At 53.4% G+C, this 14,138-nt stretch overlaps 1 protein-coding gene across 15 annotated transcripts in view; it reads left to right on the forward strand.

Moving 5' to 3' along the window:
* Positions 1 to 14,138, forward strand: part of AFDN (afadin, adherens junction formation factor) — a 113,638-nt gene that overhangs the window by 83,879 nt on the left and 15,621 nt on the right. For all 15 annotated transcript variants that reach the window (XM_059889991.1, XM_024997145.2, XM_059889996.1 and 12 more), the window contains 7 exons: positions 548 to 634; positions 10,425 to 10,490; positions 10,638 to 10,711; positions 11,080 to 11,198; positions 12,565 to 12,759; positions 13,347 to 13,438; positions 13,720 to 13,905. In XM_059889991.1, the coding sequence (XP_059745974.1) occupies positions 548 to 634; positions 10,425 to 10,490; positions 10,638 to 10,711; positions 11,080 to 11,198; positions 12,565 to 12,759; positions 13,347 to 13,438; positions 13,720 to 13,905 (819 nt within the window). The remainder of the gene's footprint in view (positions 1 to 547; positions 635 to 10,424; positions 10,491 to 10,637; positions 10,712 to 11,079; positions 11,199 to 12,564; positions 12,760 to 13,346; positions 13,439 to 13,719; positions 13,906 to 14,138) is intronic.

Here is a 14,138-nt window from a genome sequence, read left to right on the forward strand (position 1 = left end):
CTTCACTTTCACTTTTCACTTTAATGCATTGGAGAAGGAAATGGCAACCCACTCCAGTGTTCTTGCCTAGAGAATCCCAGGGACGGGGGGAGCCTGGTGGGCTGCCGTCCATTGGGTCACACAGAGTCCGACACGACTGAAGCGACTTAGCAGCAGCAGCAGCAGAGCGACTTCACTTTTCACAAGATAGATGCGAGAGCATCTTTGTTATAACTGTCCTCCCCTGTGTAGTATAGAGTAAGTTTAAGTTTCCTTAAAAAATGTCCAGTAATTTTGTTTTAAAAGATAATAAAGTAAAATTGTAATGTTGTCTTTAAGACCAAGTTTTTCTTACATGGTGGTGATGCCAGGGTTGTTTTGTTTTGTAAATTAAGGTGTTTAAATAGCATGTAAATATTTAGCGTTTGTGGTGATTCTCTTGATGGCTCTGGAGTCAAGAAAGAATATGGTATTTACTTTACTAGGTTACCCCGTCAAGGCTTGACTTTTACTACTTCTGTTTCCTCTTTGGTTTCAGCCCTCCGTAAACTTCTCTCTTCATCCCTAGGCACAGCCTCTGCGTAAAGAACCTGAAATCATCACTGTGACCCTCAAAAAGCAGAACGGAATGGGCCTTAGCATTGTTGCTGCAAAGGTAGGATGGGGTTGGGGCGTGGGCTGCCGTCCTCTGTCCTTTAAGCCTGAGTCAGCGGCGTGTCCAGTTTGATGTCTAGGGGCCAGGCGTGGGAATGAAGTGCTGTGTGCATGGCGTTCTCGGGGTACTGGCTCCAGAGCCCGTGCGTGGAGGGGCCGCTGGGCCCCTGTCCCCCAGCAGGCTTGGGCTGCAGGGGGCCGCTGGGCACCCGTCCAGACGAGTGGTGTGCTGGGAGCTACAGCGAGGGAGCAGTGCCCCAGTCGTGTCGGGGGGAGCAGAGGGGGAGAGGGGGCTTCTTCCCTTTTAAAGACACTCGGTTCGAGGGTAGGAGCTTGCCCCGCAGAGAGACGAGGGTTTGAAACAGCAAGGGGACGGGTGGGAGCCGCGATCTCAGGGCAGGGCGTGTGGGAGGACTAACATGCCAGGCCTGGAGCCAGGGGCCAGAGCGTGGCAGCAGGCGTGCTCCAGGGCACGGCGGCCCGCCCAGGCAGTCCCGGGCCCCATCCAGGGCCACCTGGCCCAGTCCACCAGCTGGGACTCGAGCCGACCCCTTCCATACAGGTCCTGAGCGCGGTGCTCGGGATGCCGGAGTGGGTGGGGCGGGCGGGAGCAGGCAGCTGGCCTGGGGGTGTTTTCCTGTTTGCTTGTGTTGGATATGAGCGTGTGGAACCCAGAGGGCAGGAGGCAGAGATACAGACTTGTGTTGGCTTACAGGTGCTGTAAAGGAAGTAACTCAAAGACTGTGCCCTGGTAACTGGGTAGCATGCCGTTCTCAGGCATGAAGGCATACGTTAGAGTTTGTTCATCTGTGGGCTTGACTGCTTGACCGAATCTGCTTTTCTCCAGCTCAGTTGTGGTTTCTCTGGGACTTGCAGGGAAAACAGGTTGTGTGCTTACACATGTTGCGAAGCGGCGCCCTACTGGTGCCCTGCGTGGGTCTGTGCCGATGGCCACATCCTCCACGGGGGCTCAGGCCCACCCTGCACCCCCCGCTGGGCAGCCATGGAGCCCTGGGCGTGGCCACAGCTCAAGCCCCGGGAGAAGGCTGGGGGCCTTAGAGCTTGTCCCCGAGGTCACACGGTCCCGTCGGCCTGTGTTGGATTCACCCCGTAGCCCTGACTGGAGTCTGGGGGCCTTGTTTTTCCCTGTGAGCTGTCTGGGCCTTTGTGTCAGTATTTGGCTCTGTCCTCTGCCTTCCCAGTCAGCCTGTGGCTTCGGGGCCATGCGCCTGGAGGGCTCTGATGTCAGCCTGCCGGCGCCCCTCCCGGCTGCGGCCGCTTTATGGAATCCAGATGCCGTGGCTCATCCGCGCCATCCACGGTGGAAGCCTGCCGGGGGGCTGGGGGGGTCAGGGTGCTGCCTCTCGTTCAGCTGAGGGCCGGCATGGCGCTTCCTGTTTAGTTTGGATTTTTAAAATAGAAACTGTTTCCTCCTTTTTATTTTTCTAACTCTTTTTAAAGTTTAATAAAGTACAAAGTAAGCGAGAATCTGAGCTGCCTGTTTACGTAAGAGCCTGAGGTTGCCTGGGCGCTGGTTGGAGTTGCTCAATGCCCTCGGTGGCCAGTCTTCAGAGACCAGCTGTGTGTTGGCCGTCGCCACTGCGGGGACCGGGCAGTGGTATTCCGCCTGAGAGTCCATGTGCCCGAGAGAGATGTGGTTCTCCGTTGTCGGGAGAGCAGAGCCTGTGGTGAGTCTCCTCGGGGCCCCGGTGGCCGCTGTCCTCCCCGTGAGCTGCTGCAGCCTGTCGGTGACGCCCCGGCTCGGGGAGCTCGTGCTCACACCCTGGGGTGCTGCTGCTCTGCAGCTCCATGCCGCGGCTTCTCAGGGCTCTGGAAATAAGAGGCTGCTCCATACTCTATGCAAGAAAAGGATGGACTGTGGTGGTGGACGCTGTTGGAAACAGTGGTCACGACTGTAGGACTGCTGAGCACAGACACGAGAGTGGCCACAAGGCAGGAGGTGGGCCGTCCGGCGGTGCTCACTGTGCGGGTCTGTTGTGAAGGCACGAAAATGACAGTTCGGAGGGCACTTATTAGGAGGCTTTACTGTTTTACGTAGAAATGAACGGCTGACTGAGTCTTGGCTGTGGTCTAACTGTATGCAGTGTTAAGTTTTAAAGTCTTTAGTTAGCTTAAAAGAGGTGCTGTGCCTTAGAGAGGAGACAGTGAGAGCAGTGGTCACGGGCGTGTCGCCGCCTCACCGCTGGACCGGCGCGTGTGAGCCACGCTCAGTGCGCGAAGCTCCCGGGCCTTCGCGTGCGTCCTCGCCGCGAGCCGGCGGGAGCGACCACGTCAGGACCCGGGAGGCGCTCGGCTCCTTCCCCGGAAGCGCAGGGGGTCGTGTGGCGTCCCCACACGGCTGTGCTGCAGGTCTGGACAGTTTGTTTCTGTCCTCACAGTGAAGTGTGTGAAGGACAACGTTCTTCGCTCTCTGCAGTCGTGGCTTCAGTGCACGTTTCTCAGGTTGTCTGGCACACTGACTCAGTTGCAGTACTGAAACAGTGTCACTGGAACAGGAATGCTAGTTCCTGAAGCAGAACCTCCTTTCCCTTGGTGGTTCCCGTAGAAAAAGATGGTGTGGGGCGTCCGGGTGCAGGGCCGTGGTGGGGGGCCGCCTAGGGACGGTCCAGAAAGCCCAGCCCCACCTGGCGCCCTCAGCCCTGCCTGGGGTCAAGGCTCCCCACACCAGCACACCTGCCTGGGTGTCTGTGTGCAGAGGCCTGCGGGCCACCGGCATCACCTCTGTCTCGGAGCCCCAGACGCTCTGAGACCCTCGGGAGGCTGCACCTTCGCTCTGGAGACCCCTTCTTGCACCCTCTTCTGCCTGCACCCTTCAGGACCCCACGGCCCCCTGCAGCCCATCTGGGGCCCCGGCATCAGAGGCTGTGTGGTTTGCTTCCTTTATCTCATGGAGAATGGGAAGATAGATAACACGCTGTGTCCTCTGTACTGAACATAAACAGGAAACTGCACAGCCCTGACCTTCCAGGCAAAGGGGCGCTCACCTCTCGGGGCTGTTCAGGTGGCCAGGGTGGGGAGTGTCCTGGGCCTGGGTTTTGACACCAATTGTCTCAGAAGTAAGGTCACTCCTAGCAGAGAGCGCGAGCGCGGCGGTGTCGTTGAACCTCTAGTCTGAACCTCAGTTGTTCATGAATCAGAACTCTTGTCTGACTAGAAGCAGCGGCTCCAGACCCCGAGGAGGAGGCGGCGGAGCATTGTCTTGACGGCCTGGCCTGATGAGTTTTAAACACGCCTGGCTCTTAGGTCATCCTGCCTGTTTCCACGCCTGGGAACAATAGGCTGGATTCATGCTCTTTGGCTGGCAGCTCTGTCTTCCTTCTGCTGCTGCCTTTTTTTCCATTTTGGATTGTGTTGTAATGATGTTTTTATGCTGTTAGTCACATCACACTCCCACGCTCGGTCGGAAATTGCAGCTGGAATGTTGGGAGCGTGGGCCCCTCTGACGGAGCCTCTGAGCGGGAGGTGAGCGCACCTGCGCTTCAGTCTTTCCCAAGGTGCCTGAGAAGGTAGAGTGGCGGCCGCCTGCAGACTCGCGGCTGTTCCCTTGGAGCGCAGGGCAGCTGCCCGAGAGGTGCGCGTGTCGTCCGTGCTGGGAGGCGTGTGTGGCTCTGCCGGTGTCCGGGCACCCCTGCCAGCCCCGCCGTCCCTGCGTACCTGCCTCGGGTAAACTCAGGTGAGGTGCCGCCCTCCCCCTCCCCCTTCTCGCAGACTCCTCCTCGGACCTCCTCCTCTCCCTCCTAAGGGAAAGGAAAGCAGCTCCCAGATGCGTTTTAGGATGAAATCCTGGGCTCACACAGGCGTGCCCCTCGTGCTTCACCGTGGCTGCCTGCTCGGGTCCGAGGTCTGGCCCCCGGCCTCCTCCTGTGCCCTGGCTGGTGCGTGTGGCTCCTGGGCGCTCTGTCCGAAACCACGTCCCACGGCCTGGAGGCTGGACAGCGGCTGCAGGGCTGCGCTGCCGTGTTACCCTCAGTAGCGCCTCTGGGAGGGAAGACTTGATTTTGGTTTTTAAAAATGTACTTTTAGTATTTAAGTGGAATTAAATTACAAAATGGTATCCAGTGGAATTTGCCATTCCTGATACATGTGGAATATATCACTGCTTTTCAGAAGGTAGTTTTAAAAAGGAATTTGATTTGTCACATGGAGAGTGGGTAATTGTGAACAATGTTTCTTTTCATTTTGATTTCATAAATAACAAATAGACCCATAGATAAGAATACAAATAGACCAAAAATACAGTAATATTTTTTCAAATGCCAGCTTAGGTATCTTTAGGCAAGTAGTTACTGAAATTTTTTACACTATGCATTTAGTTGTTGTACTGTAGTTAACTCTTTTCCTGGTTGGAAATCAAGGTGTATAATGTTAGCATATATGTTGTGTTATGGGAAGATTTTGTTTTTACACAATTATCTGCATAATTACAGATTTATTGTTAGTATCTGTGGTTACTGATGACATAGGTTTACTATGAAAAGCTTAGTTTGGGGGCAACATCGTCCTGTAACTCAGGCCATGTAGGTAAATCAAAATTTTCTATTAACTGCATTAAAAAAATAAGGGAAACTGAAATCAGCAGTGTGTCTCCGATGCAGTTGTAATTTCCGTGTCGTCACTGTATGTTGCTGGTGAGACACTGTAGACTCTTTCTACTCAGTCTTTGGAGTTGGGAGGACTTTGCTCTGGACTCCAGTTTCAGTTGGGACGCACCCGCCCCAGCACCCGCGCCCTGGCCTTCCTGGCTGCCAACACCAGCGCTGACACGGCTTCGCCAGCATCAGGATCTCATGGTCCTCTGCTGGCTGTCGGTCGGTGCTTAGGTAGTTCATCTTTATGTTCTTTTAATGACAGGTGGGATGCCTTGATTTAGCAGCAAGAAGGTGTAATTTCTGGGCCCTATTTTTATGTGTTAATTTAAAAAGTAGGGTTACCAGCAAATGAATTTTAATCATGTGTATGTGTAAATAGAAGAGGAACTTAGTGGAATTTGTTCGATACTTTTTAAGTTCAGTCTTACTGGACTAGTGTGTACATTATTATATAGAAATAGGACATGAGTGGTTTAATATTTCTGAAAGTAATTTTGTTTTGTTGAATTTTTTTATTGCAGTCGGCAGTGTTTTTATTCAGATGAAATGGGGCTGGTGGCAAGAGAGCTCCGTAGTGTTGAGGAGCGCCTGTGTCTTGGTTTCTTCCAAGAGCTGACCTGCTCCCAGTTCAGACGGCAGTGGGCAGGGGCCAGGCAGAGCTCACCAACTCTGTCCCCTGAGTCCCGGGGTCGGTCTAGTCCAGCCTGCCCTGGCCAGACTGAGGCGCTGGGTCACCTTAGCCAGGCACTGGGTCAAAGGTTGTGGCCTTTGGGGTTGAAAGGGTTTAATATGTGTACTGTCGATTTAATATATGTATTTGGGTTGGCTAAAAAGTTCATAGTAACTTGCAGAAAAACCCATGACTTATCTGTACGCTAGTTGCATTTACACATTTTTATGGTCACTTTATAACTGTGAGCTACACGTGAAATACGTGTAAGACTCAAACCGGCAGAGACAGGCAGAGCCTGGCCAGAGAGGAGGGTGCCCCCCAGGGACAGTCACTCTGCAGAATCGAGCAGGTGTGCGGGCCTGGTGACACGCTGGCAGACGTGAGTCACACAGAGAGTGTGCACCAGGTAAACAGTGTGAGGCTGAGCCCACATGTGGAAGGCTCAGATGTCAACCAGAGGTTGGACACCTCTTAGAATATTACCCTACCCCCAGGAGTCTTTTTAAGCAATCATATTTCACGGTGCTTTCTCAGTGACTTTTTATTAAAGTCAATTTTTATGGCCAACCTTAAATAGACCTTTTAGATGCTGGTGGTCTTTTGAATTGAGGTCCTTTTTTTTCCTCAGATGTAAATCTTTTGTCACAATGACATATACTTATAAATTGAACTTATTTGGAATTAAAAGGAATGACCATCACTTAGAGTTTAGATAAATTCCCATCATGTAAGAAAGCAGTGTTTCTCATCGCTTGGGTGCTGTCCCTCGAGGACGGCACACGGTGTCACGGTCAGAAATGCTCAGGGTTCTCACTTCTGCACCAGGAGCTTGCGGTGTCGTCAGTGTTGTGTCGTCAGCTCACCGATAGTGGATTATCAACTGGTGTGTTCATTCAGGTAGCGTCTAGATCGACCACGTTGTCCTGGCCTGACGACAGGGGTTTGGGAGCTCCCCTGGAAGGAGCGGGGTAGGGCCCTCTGTACCGACTTCAGGAACAAGGGAGGTGCCGTGGGAACACGAGTGAGCCGGGGCGGCGGCGTGCCTGGGCAGGTGGAGTGAGTGGGTGGGCAGGTGAGCCCAGGAGGCAGATGATCAAAGGATTTGGGCTGACCTGTTGCATCAGAAGGTCATTGTGTGTGGCAGGAACGTGGCTGAGGGGTGGAAGGGGGCACGTGGTGGTGTGGTGGGCCTGCACTTCACATGGGTGCCCCATGCAGGAGGCTTCTGCTTGCTTACAGGCAGCTGGCCACCTCTCAGGGTAGGGGGCTGCCTGCAGGAAGAATTTCTTAAGGCAGCTTGGATAGAGGAGCCAGCGGGTCAGTCTTAGGAGAGCGTCTGGGTCTCGCCAGGATTGTTCTGAAATTTACAATGTAAACTAATGCTTGTTTACAGATGTGACTTCAGTCAGATTTTTCATAAGGCTGTCAGATATCTATATTACAGGATCTGTTGTTGGCATATTTAAACTTAGATTTATTAAATTGTATATTGCATGTGACGTGTGGTAAATCATCTACTTAAAGACACGATAGGGTTCAGGCTGTGTCACTGCTGGCCGCGGTCCATGCCGAGTCCGCAGAGTGGAAGCGTGTGTGTTGTTCTAGAGTGGCGTGTGATGGCTGGTCTGAGTGGAGCAGCGGGAGCAGGACATGGGCGTGGAGCGCGGCCTTGGGAGCCGGGCGCTGCGACGCGCAGACGCCTCACGGATGGACGTTTAGCAAACGTACGCTCGCCAGGCCTCAGTTTGTTAGTGGACAGGACTGGATTCCTGCTGTCTGCTGTGTCATTCCATTTTGTGATCTTAAAGTTTTCTTATTACAGCTGACCTAAATAAATGAAAAATTTCCTTTGTTAATAATACTTTTATAAAGTATACCAGAAATGGGGGAGGAAGTCTTGATGTGATTCTTTTAAAATATTCATTCATATTAAAATATCCATACATATTGAAAGTGTGTATTTGGTATTTCTTTTACAGCAGCCTTACTAAAAATACTATGTTGCTGGTATTACTGCTAGGGATTTCTTTAGTCATAGATGGTGGTAATTGATTATCTCATTTAAGTGCAATTTTTATTACTTAAATTACAAGGACAGTATTGCACTCCCCAAGACTAGTGCTTGTGGAAATGTAGTCTGTTCATTCACACTGAAAACTGGGAATCTGAAGTTTAGAAATGTTGCTTTTCTATGAGTCAGATGGAGAACAGAAGAAAAAAGTAATTATGCATTAAAAGCCTTAAAAAAAAATCTGGTTTAGTTATAAGGGCATAGTGGCAGGAAAAGAGGGATTTTCGGGGACCCATCAGAAACAGTGTCTGACGGGCACAGAGAAAACCGCGTGAGCGTGAGCTGCGTCGGAGGCGGGGTGCTGTCTGTTTGCATGTCTAAGGAGGTGGGGCGATGCAGGAGTTCTGTGACTGTTGTGGGATGAGCTGAATTAGGTAACGAATCATGGATTGCACAGAAGCACAGAACAGTGTGGAAGAAGCTGTATGATCAGGTTGTGTGGGAGGTGGGCCCGAGGGGCTGCCCTGGAGGTGGTTCTCCTCAGCCATCTGACCCTGAGCCCAGCCCAGGTTCAGGGAAGACCATGCTGGTGTCATTGAAGGTGGTTGGAAGCTGTGTTTGTTGACTCTTGGGCTAAGAGACGGGCTAAACTTTAGAAAGTTACCTGTATTGAGTGATTGATTCATCGTGCGCTCAGTTGTGTCCAGTTCTTCCTGGCCCCATAGACTGTGGCCGCGCAGAACCCCTCCAGGCTCCTCTGTCCATGGGACTCTCCAGGCAGGAACACTGGAGTGGGTTGCCAGTCCCTCCTCCAGGGGATCTTCCTGACCCAGGGATCACACTCGGGTCTTCTGCATCGGCAGATAGATTCTTTACCACTGCACCACCTGGGAAACCCATTGAGTGATTATACAAACACGTGTCTAAACGTGTGTGTGTGTGTGTGTGTGTGAAACCTCAACTGTACCCCCAAAGTGCAAGTTTTCCCAGGTACCCCAGTAACTGCGCGTGTGGCAGAGGGGCCCAGCCCGGAGCACAGGTGGGGGCACTGTGTCGTGTGGAAGGACCGCTGCGTCCTCCGAGGGGCACTCGTGTGTCTGGACCAGACGTCTAGGAGACGAGTGACGAGGTCAGGGCAGACGTACAGACTGACAGAGACAGGTCTTGAGGGGAGGAGTCGGGAAAGCCAGGCGGGACCCGGGGGCTGCGTGGAGCGTTCATGGAGTCCGTTCGCAGGTATGTAGGCACGCGGGTCTGGGATGGAGTTGCGAACCTGGCTCTCGGGGGGCGGGGGGTGCTGTCAGCCTCACAGCAGGGTCTCTGCTCAGTCCTCCCTGACCAGGAGCCGCCAGTCGGTCCTGGACCCATTCTGTTGACCAGAGAGGAAAGGGAGTGTGTTCAGGTGGAGACTATGGAGTTCCAGGGCGTTGTAGGAAAACGTGTCCAATAAGTCGTTTATCAAACTGTCTTATAACTTGCTGTGATACCTTGTATTGTTGCTTTTGTGACACCATAGGTTCACAAACCAAGAAATACACTCAGCTGTAGGATATCGACAGAAACATCCAATGACATTTCATACCTATGCACGCTTCCTCTGGACGGGGGCTTGTAGCTTCAGGACTTCCTTAGCATGACTGCACACGACCCTTAAATGGAGGCAACACGGAGTATTTTCTCCATAGTTGTCTCTGTTGAAGTCCCTCTCATTGTTTACAACAGAAAGATTTTTCTTGTTTTAAATTTTAAACTGTGTGTTCAGAAAGAATAGGGCCTCCCAGTGGCTCAGTGGTCAAGAATCCGCCTGCTGTGCAGGAGACCCGGGTTCGATCCCTGGGTCAGGAAGATCCCCTGGAGGAGGGCATGGCAGCCCACTCCAGTATTCTTGCCTGGGGAATCCCATGGACAGAGGAGCCTGGCGGGCTACCGTCCATGGGGTCACAAAGAGCTGGACACGACAGAGTGACTGAGCAACAACAGCAGTGAAGGAGTAAGGGTGTGAGGGAGGCGGGCGAGCACTGGACACGGACCCCTGGGTGAGCTGCTTGTGTGCTGCAGTGATGATTGCACGTGTCTCGGCGCAGCTCACCCACTGGGAGAAAGCGCGTCCCTGCCTTCAGGGTGCGGGTCTGTTGTGGTCCGTTGGCTGACTGGTAACTGACTGAGTTTTCAGGAGTGAAAGAGAAGTGAAAGCGAAGTAGCTCAGTCGTGTCCGACTCTGCGACCCCACGGACTGTCCTACCAGGGTCCTCTGTCCATGAGATTTCAGGAGTAATTTTTCCTTATCTGAAAACAAAGCAGGTACATTTCCTGTGAGTCTCCTTTTGTTTACCTAGGTGTTCATTCTGTTAACACAGTTTCTGTGTTTCTAATTTCCATGGAAAACACGAGCTGAGAGTCTTATTCCAGTCACCTATACACACACTTTATTCTTTCTCCTGTGTGTTGTGTTTCTCACTGTGTTTTCAGCATGGGGTTTTTCCTTGTCTTTGTTTAGGGCGCTGGTCAAGACAAACTTGGGATTTACGTCAAGTCCGTTGTGAAAGGAGGCGCTGCGGACGTGGTGGGTATACGTTCGTTACGGTGGAACCCCCAGTGTGCTGTGTGTTTGTCCAAAGCCCAAGTCTGAGTGTGCTCACCGCTGGCCTCCTCCTTCCCTTCTCCCCCGCTGTCGCCCCCTCCTCACCTGCCCACGCCTTGGGGTGCTCAGGACGGGCGGCTCGCCGCGGGTGACCAGCTGCTCAGCGTGGACGGACGGAGTCTGGTGGGACTCTCTCAAGAAAGGTACCGTTTATTTATTTAAAGATGATAGTGTGCACTTCTGGGGGTAGTTCGCATTAAATTTTGGAATTAGAAGACAAAAAACCACGCTGAAAGCTGTGCCCTCCTCCTTCAGAGGAAAGGACTTAGCAGAGCATCTGCTTTATTCTGAAAGACGTCTTTGCCGCCAGTGCGTGCTGCCATCTTTGCAGGTCGCCTCGCTGTTCTCAAGACAGCGAGAGGAGCTGTGTGCAGAGTTGTCCTCAGGGGCAGGACGCCTGAGACCCCAGCTCAGACTAGCCGGGGGCCACGGGGTGCAGCCTGCTCTGACCCTGGCCTGCCCTGGGGACAGGGGACCTGCCCACACTCTCACCCTTGACCTCTCTTCCCAGGGCAGCAGAACTGATGACAAGGACAAGCTCCGTCGTGACGCTTGAAGTAGCAAAGCAAGGAGCCATTTACCACGGCCTCGCCACCCTGCTCAACCAGCCTTCCCCTATGATGCAGAGAAGTAAGGGGGCGGAGGGGCCGTCTCTTCCTGGGCCGCGCCTGCCTGCCACGGGCGGGGCAGCCAGCGTGACTTCTTCCAATACTCAGACCCTTCGAAGCAGGCCCTGTTGTGTTCATTGTCCTGATTGTAGAGAAGGGCGTGAGGATGAGCGCCCTCGAGCACAGAGCCCGGGATCGCAAGCTCATGGGTTCCCAGGGCCCAGGCTAGGTGTGGCCAGCCGGCCTTCAGACACGGTGTGAATTTATTTGGTTCCCCAAGAGCCCCTCACCTCACCTGCACAGGCCTGGTGACTGTGGGGGACCCCAGTGTCCCCCATGCCAGTACTCAGGGAACTCGGTCTATAGTGAGTGGAGGAATGATTTTTCAGCTCTGACAGGCAGACACAGGATGTGAGTCTCCAGAGAACAAGCAGAGTTCTCTCCTGAAGGACTGTTTATAAACAGTTAGGTCCAGCTCACATGCTCTGAGACAGGACATGATTGTTACAGGGAGAGGCCACTGTAAGAGGTCAGTTTTTGAATAATAATTTGCTGATAAGAATCATGGTTTTGTAGGTACATCAAAAACCTCAGAAAAAAGTCAATATAAATGTCAGGCTTTTTAAAGAATTAGTTCAGAAACCAGGGGAAAACCGTTCTGACTCCCATTATCTTAGAAATTGCTGTCTATTTTGCATTTCCTTGGCTCACCATAGGTGAGCAGGTTGGTACCCTGGGCAAGCCCGGGGCCTGGCCTCACACTGACCTCATCCGGGTTGCTCGAGAGCCTGGGCTGCTGTGCGTGGAGATGGGCAAGAGGCACAGCCTTCATATACGGCACCTTTTTTTTTTTTTTGCTTTTTTCATAGCATAATACTTAACGTATTGGTGTTTTGATTCCCAAGTTTATAGTCATTTAAAAGAAGCAAGCTTGATGATGAATTAGGAATCACTGAGAGAACGCGTTGGAGCCAAACGTCAGGGCTGTCAGGTAGCAGGATGGCAGAGTAAAGTGTAAGGAGTGCGTGACCACAGCAGATGAGAGCGGCTCAGGAGGAGGACACCCTGAGTGAGCGAAGAACTGATGCGGGTTTTACAAGTGCGGGAGGGGTGTTCGCACTTCAGTGAGGATGTCCCTGTGACGGCGGTCTCCTCGCCGAAGCAGGCGAGCTCCGAGAGCGCTCTGCTCCCCCGTGTCGCTTTCTCTGAAGCCCCTTCTGGAGAGTCGTTAGATAGACTCTGCTCTCCTGTAAAAATACCTCATTCCTGCTGATGAGAAACCAACTTACTGTGGAATTTTAGATGTTGGTAAATCATGTTGCCTTTAAAACTAAACTAAGATACAATCGATAACAAATGACCACGTCTTGAATGTGTTTTGACTTCAGTTTCAGAGCGCCGTGGGTCAGGTAAACCCCGACCAAAAAGCGAAGGCTTTGAGCTGTACAACAACTCGGCTCAGAACGGGTCCCCGGAGAGCCCGCAGACGCCCTGGGCCGAGTACAGCGAGCCCAAGAAGCTGCCGGGCGATGACCGGCTGACGAAGCACAGGGCAGACCACCGCTCCAGCCCCAACGTCGCAAGTGAGGGAGCCTGTGGCCCTTCCCAAGGCCCGCCCCACACAGCTGCTCACCACCGGGGTGGGGGCCGCTCGGTCAATAAGGAATGTTCTCGCCTGCGTAGATTAGCCAACTGGGGTGTGTTTCTCCTGAGAGACGTTACAACTAAACTTCTAACAGGCGCTAAAAGCTGGTTTTGGGGACCTTGATTCGGGGGGGTGCCTGGGCAGGTGCACTGATGCGGCAGAGGGTGGCCGGCCCCCCGCGGACACGGACAGTCTCTCTGCTGTGAAGGGCTGTCGGCAGGAAGCGGCAGGCATAGGAGGCTGTGGTCTAGGTACCAGGTTCACAAAGCCTGACGTGACGTCCCGTCTGGCCCTTTGTCAGACGGTTAGAGGTGTCTGCCCGGCCCTGGTCCACACAGGAAACTCGGGGCTCCGGTCCAGTTACTGAAGAGCCCCCACCTCCGCGGGCCTCGGGCTTTAGGTCTGTGCTCCGCTTCTCACTGCAGTGACACTGCTGACACGGGCGCTGCCCGTGAATGGCTCCCGGCCGTGACGTCAGGGTGACTTATTTAACACTGAACTTTCTTTCCTGTCTCCCACCAACAGATCAGCCTCCCAGTCCTGGCGGGAAGAGTGCGTATGCCTCCGGAACAGCAGCCAAGATCACATCTGTCTCCACGGGGAACCTCTGCGCTGAGGTCTGGGCGATGAGCAGGCAGACACGGGCTTCCCCTAGTGCCTGCGTCCTCTGGGAGAACGTCCCAGTGGTTGTGAGGGTTTTAATATAATGGGTCAATTAGCTTTAAGTTAGTAACTCAGCACAAAGAAAACGTTTTTTTTTTTATTCTCGGTATAGGACCGAACACTTTACATTTTTAACATTTTTTAAAATACACAGATTATATTTTAACACAGATCCCCTGAAGTTAAGTCAGTCAGTGGTACGCACTGCTAAACGCTGCTCCCTGCCCGTCCGCAGGAGCAGACGCCTCCGCCCCGCCCCGAAGCCTACCCCATCCCCACGCAGACGTCCACCAGGGAGTACTTCACCTTCCCGGCCTCCAAGTCCCAGGACCGCGTGGCGCCCCCGCAGAGCCAGTGGCTGGGTTTCGAGGAGAAGCCCCACGTGCTGGCAGACGGAAACCACTCCAGCGCTGCCGTCCAGGTGAGAGGTGGGCCCAGGGCATCCCCAGCCTCCAGGAGGCCCGCGCGGGCAGACGGGCACGACCAGCGTTCTCTGTAGAGCAGCGCTAGGGCTGCTGCCGCCTCTCTGTCCTGGGCTCTGTGGTCACCAGGGAGGGGGCCTGTCCTGATGTGCACCGGCTTTAACATGCGCTCATTGTCGCTTAATGAACGTCTGCGGTCTGCGAGGCAAGGTTCCTAGGCTGTGGGAGGCAG

This window comes from Bos taurus, chromosome 9 (genome assembly GCF_002263795.3).
Source record: "Bos taurus isolate L1 Dominette 01449 registration number 42190680 breed Hereford chromosome 9, ARS-UCD2.0, whole genome shotgun sequence".
Taxonomy (NCBI): Eukaryota; Metazoa; Chordata; class Mammalia; order Artiodactyla; family Bovidae; genus Bos; species Bos taurus.